Below are 12,500 nucleotides of genomic sequence, written 5' to 3' on the forward strand. Positions count from 1 at the left end.
ATATATATATATAAAAAACAATTTATTTTATTTGGATGAATTTGTCTGTCTTTTATCATATGTACCATTGTTATAACATCTATAGTACTTTCCTTAGTTTCTGGTAGCCAAAGCTAAGTTAAAGCTTCTGGTGGCAAAGCAGCTGTAGAGTTTTTGACTGCATCAATAATAATTTAGCACGAATTTGACTATATTCCCCAACATGAGATCTCACTATCTTTGATCACAGGCAAGTGATTTCGTCCAGGAATCGTAAAATCAAAAGCGACTGAAATGGTCGCACTGTAGAGCCCTGTCTATAACATTATGTTAGACAGTCTTATCAGTGTGACAGCATCCCTAGCTCGTGGATCTGTGTGTGTGTGTGTGTGTGTGTGTGATATTTATGGTTAGCTACTGTTGCACTTCTGGCAGCTGTCAGTTTGCTCATGTGTCTGAATGAGCCATAAGAGCATCTCTCCAAATGCATTTGCTCAAGTACCTACAGTATGCCAAGTACGCAGGGCTCTCAAGTTATAGCAAAAGTTTGGAGTGAGATTAGGGGAGGGGCCACTTAAAGGGGAGGAGTCACACAAAGGGGAGTGGCCATTCAAATATTTGCAGCACCCAATTCTCTCTCAAGTTTCCGCTAGCAGTTCAATTTTACCTATTGTTCATAATTGACCTGAACAAATAGAAATGATAACAACTGGTAAATCTGATAAAAAGCTGACAAATTCATCCAAATAAAATAAATAGGTTTATGTACTTCAGGATTGCAGAACTTGCCCTGCGGATGTATGTCAAGCTGTGTGTGTGTGTGTGTGTGTGTGTGAGAGAGAGAGAGAGAGCACTTTTTTTTTTCTGTTGTAAGTGTTTGTTTCACATTTTGATGCCTGGATGACGGGTAGGGGGCTCCCACTTTAAGCACTGTGGCTCGTGTGAACTCGGCATTAGACTTCGTGTGTGCGCACATCCATGTTGCGTAGTAACGAACACGCTTGCAGCGGGATCACGTAATTTACGCAGAAACAACAACATTCTAATTTCTGATTGGCTGGTAGGTGAACTCGGCAGAGAGCTTCCCTCCGTATGCGTCCATTAATCGACAAGTTATCCCTTATTTCTCAGCGTAAGAAATACAAGGTGTGGCATGAGAGCGTGTGAACAGGTTGAAATGCGTGTGTCTCACGGTGAATGCGTGAGACTTGAGAGCCCTGAGTACGTAACCTATGCGGCCTTGATTTGTTGGGGTACGGTGAAGATTTCTTCATGCTCTTGGGAACATCATTTCTTTGGTTTTCGTTTGTCTGAGGGATTATTTACAAAAAAAAAAAAACGTAAAAATACATAGTATATTTTGCAGCAGGACATCAATGACTTAACAGCTTAATAAAGTAACTGTATTGTTTTTTTGTCCTTCCTCCAGAAATCAATCAACAGTACTGACCTTAAAAATTTTACACAATTCATCAGTGCACATTGTAATAAAGTTTGTTTCATAATCTTTCAATAAAAATATAAGAATTTAGTCCACCTCTTCATCTCATAAGTAGTCACGACGTCAGAGTAGGCTTCAGGATAATGTTAACCAAAGTAGACACGGCTTGAGGGGCAATCATTTGGCACAGAAAAAAAAACTTCACTGAGTATTTGGATAAGTTAGTCTTATCTCCTCTACAGATCACTATGGCTCATGTCCTAATATAATAAGCCATTTGATAAATACAAGTAATTGACCCTTCACAAAAGCCAGCCCTCCTTTTTTACTGTTGCTATGTCCGACAAGCAATGTGGCTCTCACACTACACATCATGTTCTCATGCAGTGAAAAATACATCATGGAGCACGGAGGAAACTGACAACACACCGACAGACAAGACAGAGCAGTTACTTCTGGTATAAAGCATGGCCTCAGCTTTCAAATTTTGCCATTTTGTAAGAAATTCAAATAATAAATACCGTTTTGTGGCTCTTTAATGTGTCGTGACAGAACACTATTGCCTCAGTTCAAGCAGCACACGTGAACCGACCTTTTCATATTTACTTAAAGTGCGAAATAAACATGAATGAACATCAGAATGTATGTTATTTCAATATACATAATTTTTCACGTTTAAGTCCACCAAAGTTTATCTACTCTCCTGTATGATATGTTTGTCGGACAAAATGATGGATTTGACGTTATGATTAGTCAGATCACCTGTCAGTCAAGCTCTTTGTGAAGGATCAATTCCCAATGGACAAAACAAAGCCCAACTTCATTACAAAAATGAGGGGATATAAATCACTTTATGTAATCAGAGTCTATGCCCATCATACGCTACATAAAAAATCTGCAGACTGGTTCTGACTTTCGCCAGCTGTAAATCGAGGCAAAAATCTGTGCAAAAGTCTGTAGTGTATTCCCACCTTAAGTAAAATGTCATATGGCATAAACCAGGATAGGCATATTAGGTGGTCATGTGTTAAAAATAACTTTTTCTCTGTTACTCTAGAATCCAGATCGGATGATGATGCCAACTGCTACCCTCTCTTTCCTCCTGGGCCTCACCATTCCCCAGAACAGCAGGACAGCTATGCAAACCAGTCTTATGGCACCCCTCACCCTGGTTCCCTCCAACCCATGGAGTCTCCCAGCAGGGTATTTGACTGTCCTAGCATCCAAATCACCTCTATCCCAGCCAACTGCCACCTGGACCTGGGCGCGCACCAGTTGGACGAGTTGGCAGGTGCATGTGGGGAAGCCGGTGCTGGGTCTCTATCAAGGGACCAGCTCTTTCTGCCATTGGATGCATCCTACAGGGACATGTCCTCACTGTGTCCCAGCCCCTGCAGTAGTTTGTCCTCCCGCAGCTGGTTGTCTGACGCCTCGTCCTGCGAATCCTTCTCACACATCTACGATGACGTGGAGGCAGAACTGAATGAGGCAGCCGCTCAAGTTCAGCTGTCTTCTCCTCTAGTGTCGCCGCTGGCGTCTCCTCTGCCGTCCCCACTAACTTCTCCCCAGGCGTCTCCTCAAGTGTCTCCGCTTGTGTCCCCCTTTGGTTCTCCTCTGGCTGCATACGGAGATGACCCTTGGTACCGTTATCAACAACATCATCAGCAACCTCTACAATATCATTACGCCCAATCGCTGTCGCCATATCAGTCACCCCGCACCAGCATCACTGAGGAAACGTGGCTCAGTCCTCGTCCACAATCCTCATCCTCGCGGCCTTCTTCTCGGCCAACCTCGCCATGTGGAAAAAGGCGACATTCCAGTGCAGAGGTCATTCCCGGTTTGGCATCTCCACACCTTTCCCCCAACGTAACACCGTCTCACTCTCCTCGGGGGAGTGTCTCTGAGGAGACATGGATGGGAGGTGCCACATTTGCCCCCTATCAGACCCCTCCACTGGAGGTAGACATCCCATCCAAAACAAGAAGAACGTATCAGACCAACCACAACCAGCATGAAGTGGCTCTGTTACCAGAGGACTCAAGTCTTCAAGACCCAGGTCTTGCAAATCCATTGCTAAACTCAGGCATAGCCGTGTCCCTCCCCAGTTTAAAGAAAGAGGATATAGTGGAATATTTCTTAGCCGTCCCAACACACCCTTGGGTTAGACCCAAACAAGTCAGCACTCCTTTATACAGGTAAACTGCATGTACATATTGGACTCAATTGTTCACCTTTTGGTTTTGAACAAGTGCCAGGGTTACATCAGGGGTCTCCAAACTCTGTCCTGGAGGGCCGATGTCTTGCAGAGTTTAGCTCCAACCCTAATTAAACACAACTGAACCAGCTGAACAAGGTCTTACTAGGCATGCTAGAAACTTCCAGGCAGGTGTGTTAAGGCAAGTTGGGGCTAAAATGTGCAGGAGTTTGAAGACCCCTGAGTTACATAATAGTTTTTGGCCTTGTTGTTCCATCATTTATGAACCTGTTGGGGCTATATCAACGGGTGTTCTGTTTCATTGGCCAATGCTAAAAAACAACAGCCACACTTGTTACAGCCGCTGCTGTTTCTTTTTCTTACTCAGGTCCACATCTTTACCGCCACTGGACTCTCCTCTGCCCAATCAGTGTGGCCAGTGTGAGTTAAAAATTGAGATCCAACCTAAGCCTCACCACAGAGCCCATTATGAGACGGAGGGCAGTCGAGGGGCCATTAAATCAGACTGTGGAAGGCACCCCGTTGTAAAGGTCAGACTTTACACCAGATCTCAGATTAGCCTTTTATGATTTCCCCCACAGTTGACAATGGTTTACGTTTGGACCCTGGCCACCTGTTTTTCTGAAAAATAGGAGTGGAAACCTGTTTAGAAACAGTCAGTTTTTACTATTCCATTTGGTGTCACTAGTGAATTATACATGGAATTTCTTACATGTGATTAATTGATTATGGTTAATTATTGATGGAGTGTTTCATCCATCATTACCTACTTTTCTATGTCGTTTTTGTTCGTCACACAGCGTACAGACTTTATTGTGCGCATTTTGAACAGTTCACTGAACTTGCACAGCGGTTTTCATTGTTCTGATAAATTGAGAAAGGGTTCCATACCTAAAGGTTTGTTGCTCACAAGACAAAAGTACCAGATTATTGTTTGGGTGTATTTAATTATTTATATTAATATTATAATATTAATTAACATTATTATACATTCTATTTTTAAAGCTGTATTAGATAGTTTAGATATTATTGGATTAATGATACTAGAATTTACCTATGAGAGAAGGAGAGATATGTGATTCATGTGATAAATATCAGCCAGTCTTATGGACATAACTTTTGATCCAGTCAGCTTGTGGTATTTTTAACAGGGTACAAGCTAATGTTACATGTGTTGGACTGTTTGTTTACCCTAGTTACCTACGACACAACCATTCCTGACATTAAAGGAACAGATGTTGAGAGCTTTTCAGGGATAATCACATGATCGTCAAGATCGCCAACAAACTTTGAATGTTGGTTTGAAATGTCAGTCTGATATGGGTTACTTTGAATACTTTAAGAGCTATAGAGCATTAAGGTTTTGATGGATGATGGCTAGGCAGATACATCTAGGAACTATTCATTTGGAATTACCGGTAACATTTTTACTCATATTGTTTCTTCTTGCGTCTGCAGCTAACAGGGTATAATGAAAAACCCGTCAGCCTGCAGATGTTCATCGGGACAGCGGATGAGCGTTACATCAGGCCACACCTATTCTATCAAGTGCACAGGATTACTGGGAAAACCGTTGCGACGCCGAGTCAAGAGACAGTGATATCCTGCACCAAAGTTCTCGAAATTCCTCTCCTGCCTGAAAACAATATGTGTGCCAGGTACCTGTCGAACAAACCTCTGATTTACATGCACCCTGCCCTGCATGCATTGTAGACAGAGCTTTTTTGCATAAATGATGTATTGACATGGCTGGCAGTTCTATCTTTATATCAAGATGTCAGTGCTGAATGGAAATTATGTGAAATTCAGAACAGTTTTAAAGGTGCAATCTTTTTCCGTTTTACTTTTCAAGAAACAAATACTAGTTTTAATAAATATGGTTACTGTATATTGATTTACACTCAATGTTATAAATCTAGTTATATCAGTACCCTAATTAAAGTTGATTTATTTTACATGGAGTGGATTACATCATGGAAGCTGACATATTGAGATCACTTATGGCGCTTTTCCACTGCATGGTACGGCACGGTACGGCTCGGTACGGTTCACTTTTGGGGGGTTTTCCACTGGGTACAGTACCTGGTACCTGGTACTTTTTTTAGTACCACCATAGAATACATCTTTTTTTTTATCTTGGTACCCACCTTATTATCTGGCATTTTCATTAAAGGGGTCATCAGATGCCCATTTTCCACAAGTTGATATGATTCTTTAGGGTCTTAATGAAAAGTCTATAACATAATTTGGTTAAAATTTCTCAATGGTAGTGTAAAAAACACCCTTTTTACCCTGTCAAAAACAGCAAGCCATTTCGGTGCATGTCCCTTTAAATGCTAATGAGCTCTGCTCACCCCACCCCTCTCTTCCGAGATGCTTTCTGTGAGACTGTAAACTTTAGCCGCATTCACCGTGAAACTTGCTAACTAGCACATTATTAGGAAAGGCGATTTCCAAAATTTATTAAAAAAAAAACTTATGCTTACTTCTTCTGGAGGTGAAGCTGGATCACAAATGATTCGCACAAACATAGACACATTTAGGTAGATCAGAGGGCGCATTCCCTTCAGAAACATATGTAATCCACTGTGTCTTCAGTGGCTCAGATGTCGGGAGTAAATGAAGACTGTTATGTTCATTATTACATCCAACAACAGAACACCTCAATCACTTAGGAGACATTCTTATTTACATCTGCTCTGGCGTCGAAACAGTGGCGGACTGATGACAGCACACTCACGGCGGAGCTAAGGTAAAACGCTAGTGTCAATCAACAATCGTGGGAAGGGGCCTGGGTCCGTGTGACATCACACAGCCAAGAACCTGAGAACAGCTTGATTTGAAAAAGGGGATATTATTTATCTGGATTAAAAAAAAAAAAACTGGGTGGATTTTTATCATTATAGGGTGGTTGTGTACACACACTGCCAACACACATTTCAGTTCAAACAACTTGTAAAAGTTAATTTTGCTTCCGATGACCCATTTAACAGAAAAAAAAACCATGGCTGAGAACAGAACATTACTTCAATGGCTTTGGTAATAAAAAAAAAATACTGCTTTTGCATGATGATGCATTCACCCACACCCATACTGGCCAGGCTTTTAATAGAAACTTTTCCAGATTTCGATGATATTCAGTAAACGCATGCCTCATGAATGAATATACAAAGTGAAATTCATTTGAAATGGGATGTATAGCTTATAGTTAAAAGTTGCTGTGGGCCACTGGCAGCAAACAGCACCAATTATGTCACTCTGGCTTCATTTCCATAGATTACTGCAATTTTATTAAATAAACACCATTTAACTGACTTTTATCATCTTTCCTTGAAAGCATTGACTGTGCTGGGATCCTGAAGCTACGGAATTCAGACATCGAGCTGCGGAAAGGAGAGACGGATATCGGGCGTAAAAACACACGTGTGCGTGCTGTGTTCCGTGTTCATATCCCTCAACACAATGGAAAAGTGCTGTCACTGCAGGTGGCGTCCATGCCTATAGAATGCTGTGAGTTCTTTTCTGTGGTGATGTATCTTCTATGTAAACAATTTTGGTGGAGCATTTTTTGGATACAAAGTGCATATGCCCTTTGAACAAGATGTCGCCATGATTTTGAAAATGTTACCAAGCCATATTGATGAACATTTCCTCAGCAATTTACAGCCATTTTCTTTCTCTGTTGACTAGCTCAACGATTAGCTCAGGAACTTCCCCAAATCGAGAGCTTTAGTCCCGCCTGTGGTACTGTGACTGGAGGAGAAGAGATGCTTATAACAGGCCAAAGCATCAATCCAGAGTCAACAGTTGTCTTCCTAGAAAAGGGCTCTGGTAAGTGAAATCATCTATTACAATAACTGTTCTCACAGCTAGTTCCTCTGCTGTAATTAAGAACAGTTTTTAGATCAGTAGTCTTGCAATACATTTTGGATGACAGTTTATGTTATGTAATAACAAAAAAGCCTTTGTTGTCTTTTTTTTCATTCCAGATGGTAAAACACAATGGGAGTTCGATGTGAGGGCTCTACAAGAAAAGAGTCAAAATGTAAGCACAGTATGTAATTGATTTTGTAATGAAACCCTGAAATTCCTCAATTTATTTAACATCATAACTTATGTTAAATACACTTCCCATTGAGATCTGTAATTACAGGTGTCTCTGAAGTTCTCTTGTGTTCCCATTCCTGTTTAGACAAGCATAGTGGTAAAGATTCCTCCGTACTACAAGAAAACCACGGCTTCCTCCACCCAGGTGCAGTTCTATGTTAGCAATGGCAAGAAGAAGAGAAGTGCCTCACAGTTCTTCAACTATCTTTCAGGTAATTGCCACACTTTCAGCATGTCTGGTCCACTTTGGTGGCAATAACTGCCAGTTAGACAGCAAGAGGAAGTCCAATAATGTATCAAAGACCAACTACAGTTAAAAACATGTATTTTGAAGATGCAACAATATCCAACTGGTTCATCAAGGCAGTAGCTCATTCAGTCTCTATGAAGGTTTGTACAGTCTGCCCAGAAGCAATTAATAGAAAAGCTGGTCCCACTATATATTTAAGTGGCCTTAACTACTATGTACTTACATCCACAAATAAGTACAATGCACTTATTGTGTTCATATTGTGTTGCAAAACACTTCTGCTGCTATTGAGGTGGGATATGGGTAAGGTTAGGGACAGGTTTGGTGGTATGGGTAGGTTTAAGAGTGGGTTAAGGTGTAAGGGATTGGTCAACAGTGTAACTATAAATGTAATTACAGAAATTAAAGATGTAATTACATGCAGGTATTTTGTTTTAAGTATGTGCAATGTAAAACCATGTATGTACACAATAAGTGCATTGTACCACATTATTAATTTAAATGTAAGTAAATTAGTGGCAGTTAATGCCACTTAATATAAAGTGGGACCGAAAATGTATGTAGATGCAGAATATATGTAGAGTGTATATCTTAAAGAAATAAGCACTGATAATGGTTACTGACACAGCTCAAAGTAAAAAAGGATATCCTGTTTCCACCTGGTATTAAGATGCATCTTTGGTGATCCAATCATAACTGGTGTAATCAAAAAGGTGTAAAAGAAAGGTGTAAAACATTTTATCTGATCACTGAAACCACACATGGAGGGAGTCAAAAACACACACGATCACATTGCATTTGTAGTAGAAACACTGTCTGTCCTTAATGCATCCCACACCACAGTGAAGTACCTAAAATGTGTTCATCCTGAGACGTGTTGCAAGAGAAAGCACACCAAAGCAATCAATTCAAAGTTAGTTGCATTGTACCAAAACACACTGGGAATCACTAGAGTTGGGGTACTTTGACTTGGGACTTGGACTCAGACTGCAATTGTGAATGGACTTGGATTTTGGGCACAGAAATGCATGCCATGTGTTACTTAGAAAGAAAAAAAAACAAGTATCATCATGAAATTAAGATACAAGATAAATGTTTCCCACTTCAACTCAACTGGTTAAAAACTAGGACTCGACTTGGACTCAACGAGGTGGACTCGGCCCTTTTCATTTGCTTTCTTTCCCATTTAGTTGTAAGCCACATAATATGCTTTTGTTAATTCTGTAGTATTTGTGCGCTGTACCCAGCACTCATGTGAAAGTGATGTAGAGTGTCATGAAGTAAGAGATGAGTGTCTCAAAAATAATGTAACAACAAATGATCACTGGAGATTTGAAATGCACGGTAATACCAGTTGGAAATAGTAAAGAGTTCAAGAGGCCTAAGTGTTTTGGACAAAACTGAATATCTAAGGGATATGCAAAGAGGAAAACGTCTGCGGAACGATAAGGCAAGAAGTAGGACCCGTGTAAATATCGGATCAGCTTTCCGGCGCTGGAGAGAACTCAAGGAGCGGAGGCCTGCGATCGGACGCCGAGGTTGCTTTGTTTCTTCTCAATAGGTGAGTAACACCGTGTGTCTACAACAGCTAAAGTCTGCCTACACTGGACGCGATCAAATGACCGTTGAAAACCATTTGAAATTTGCGTTTTTTTTGCCATTTGAGATTTGTTGCGCCGCTCGCGTCCGTAGACACGGTGTAACATTGGTTTTGCTTTGTTTCACAGAACTAATCGTTGCCTGGGTTGCGTACGTATGTGTGGGGCGGAGCTATCAAAATAGGAGCAAGACCCTTTTGGGGTAGGGGCGTGTTTGTTTTGGTGATTTCAAATATAAACATTGGCTACCAGAAATCCCTTACTCTGCCTTTAATGACAGAATTTTCATTTTTGGGTGAACTATCCCTTTAACACACCTGAAGCAGCTAATCAAGGTCTTTAGACTCACTAGAAACTTTCAGTCAAGTGTGTTTAAGCTGGTTGTAGCTAAACACTGCAGGACGTTGGCTCTCCAGGAGCAGGATTGGACACTCCTGGGCTAACCAATCTGTTATCTAGTAGTTTGGATTTGTTTATGTGTATAATACACCATGTTATCTGAGATTACTGTAGAACTGGACTGATTTAGGTCTCAGTTGGTCAAGATAGTATATCAGTTTTCAAATGTTTTCAGAAATGAAGAAATGTTCATAAAGCTAATCTGTAATGTGCTGAACGCCCTTCTTCCAAGCAGCGCAGGTCAAGCAGGAGTTTGGCATAAGGACGGACCTTAACACCAATGACCTTGCAGGGCAGCATCCTACCACCTCCCCAGCAGGTCTCACCACTATTGGAGACCCAGTTGCTTCGGACGAAGTCCAGCCTCTTGAGCAGTGGCTGCTGTCTGAAGGGACAGTCTGTGCTCCATCTTCAAGCCATCTCAGTTACTCACCTCAGGATCCTCTGTATCTGAGCCACTCTCATCCAGCAGACAGAAGCCTCAATGCTGGAGCAGACCTCTACCCTATGTTCCACCCCTTATTGGTGGATTTCAGCAACTCTTTGTACCAAAAACCTCAACAAGATCTGTCTTACAAAGGACAACCTAGTCTTCCAGTGGCTGGTGGTTCACTGCAAGGCTGCAAGTCACTCCAAATCTTAGCAGAGCAACCAAGGTCTCAACTAGGCAAAGGATACCAAGGCATTCCTTCAGAACACAATCATAATCTCCACAACCTTGGGCCTGCCTCAGTGTCCAATACACCCATGATAACTAGCCCAAATGTGAATACATCTGGTCTGCATGCAGTGGATCCAGTGCAATTCCCACACTCCTCGTCTTCCCAGGTGCTTCCTCTTTCCCATCAGCCTACTCTTGCCAAAGTGCCTTTTAACTCACCGTCTGTCAGAGAGTGTTTGATGGACCCTCAACCTTTAGGTGCATCTCTTCAGGAGTCCAGCAAAAGTTACAATATGTCACAAGGAGGTGAACGCGTCAACATTAAACAGAAACCAAAGGAAGAGAAAGAGCTAGCCTTTCGGTCCATAGGCCTACAGGATATCACTCTTGATGATGGTAAGACTCCAAGGAGAACCATTTTAAAACAATGAAGATAACTGGACAATGTTGATTACCACAGAAATGTGTTTTAACAAGCAAAACTAGTCTATAGAACAGGCGTCCTCAACTCTGGACCTCGAGATCCACTGTCCTGCAGAGTTTAGCTCCAACCCTAATCAAACACACCTGAACAAGCTAATCAAGATCTTCAGGATTACTACAAATTTGCAGGCAGGTTGGAGCTAACCTCTGCAGGAAAGTGGATCTTGAGGCAAGGGATTCTCCAAAATAAATAAAATTTTCGCACGTTAAAAAATAAATACGACCTCACGTTATGTCAATCACGTTTACACACTGCCTCCGAAATTTTCGTCCATCATAAAAAAATTCGGATCGGGTTTGATTTTTTCCGTTTTTCGCATCCGTTGCAAGCATTTTGAGAGGTGTTTTGACAATTCAGAGCCACCGTACATTTAGTGCTGTTTTGCGAATTTTTTCGCAACGGATTAATTAATACGCATCGGACTCAGTGTGCAAGGTTTCTGTGCGTGATGAATTTTTAGGATTTGCGGGTGGGGGCGGCTTTATACAAGCACTATATAGGATAAATCACTATACAGGATTTACCCTATTATACTTTATCGACACAAATTGATAGGTGAAACAACAGATAGCCACCCACAAATAGTCTATAAACAAAGCATCCGGCTGTCTTTGAGTTCACATGAACAACGGTTAAAGTTACTCGTGCATAGCCACAGTCCATTGGTCTGGACTGGGAAGATTATTTCTCATTTCCTCTCTCTTGAAGAAATTGCCTTCTCTCTGAAGGAGAGAGAGACATAGGAAGACAACTTGTGCTCAAGGTATCTATAATTCTTATACAGTATGTCATGGAGTATTTCACAGGCCATTTTTAATTTTAGCACCCTTAAATCGCCTTCATGCATGAATGAATGAACGATATTTATATTTTACACATAATAATCCACGATGATCACATTACACAAAACTGAAATTGCACATCAAAATAACACATTGTCAATATTTTTTGAGACCCCCCAAAATTTCACAAATCACGTTTTCAGGGGAGCCCATGTCTTATTAATGGGAGCCGAGCTCCCCCTAGCTCCCCCGTAGTTCGCACCCTGAAGGAAACCATTAACAGTTTCACTTTAACACCAAATATTACGGCGATTGTATCTGTTTATTCCAGGCCATGTTATCTGTTTACATGTAATACACACTTACTGTGTCTCATGCTGGGTCAATAACTCACCCCAGGCTGCAATACCAAAATATGCGCTAGCTTTGTGGCATATGCTAACCAAGCTTTTTGTTTACTCTCAAGAAAAACTAGCAGCTGCCACCCCTAATGTCTGGAAGCCTGTTTAGTTTGGGCCTAATTATAGTCCACTGTCCCGCAGTGCAGCGGGAAAGAGGATACTGGCATTGCATGGAGTCAC

The 12,500-nt window shown here is 41.4% G+C and overlaps 1 protein-coding gene across 1 annotated transcript in view; it reads left to right on the forward strand.

Moving 5' to 3' along the window:
- Positions 1 to 12,500, forward strand: part of LOC107752456 (nuclear factor of activated T-cells, cytoplasmic 3-like) — a 16,723-nt gene that overhangs the window by 2,205 nt on the left and 2,018 nt on the right. The window contains exons 2-9 of the mRNA XM_016568428.1: positions 2,478 to 3,618; positions 4,006 to 4,168; positions 5,097 to 5,296; positions 6,976 to 7,148; positions 7,329 to 7,469; positions 7,628 to 7,683; positions 7,831 to 7,957; positions 10,228 to 11,049. Of these exons, the coding sequence (XP_016423914.1) occupies positions 2,478 to 3,618; positions 4,006 to 4,168; positions 5,097 to 5,296; positions 6,976 to 7,148; positions 7,329 to 7,469; positions 7,628 to 7,683; positions 7,831 to 7,957; positions 10,228 to 11,049 (2,823 nt within the window). The remainder of the gene's footprint in view (positions 1 to 2,477; positions 3,619 to 4,005; positions 4,169 to 5,096; positions 5,297 to 6,975; positions 7,149 to 7,328; positions 7,470 to 7,627; positions 7,684 to 7,830; positions 7,958 to 10,227; positions 11,050 to 12,500) is intronic.

The sequence above is a fragment of the Sinocyclocheilus rhinocerous genome, unplaced genomic scaffold, assembly GCF_001515625.1.
Source record: "Sinocyclocheilus rhinocerous isolate Xijiao unplaced genomic scaffold, SAMN03320098_v1.1 scaffold921, whole genome shotgun sequence".
Classification (NCBI taxonomy): domain Eukaryota; kingdom Metazoa; phylum Chordata; class Actinopteri; order Cypriniformes; family Cyprinidae; genus Sinocyclocheilus; species Sinocyclocheilus rhinocerous.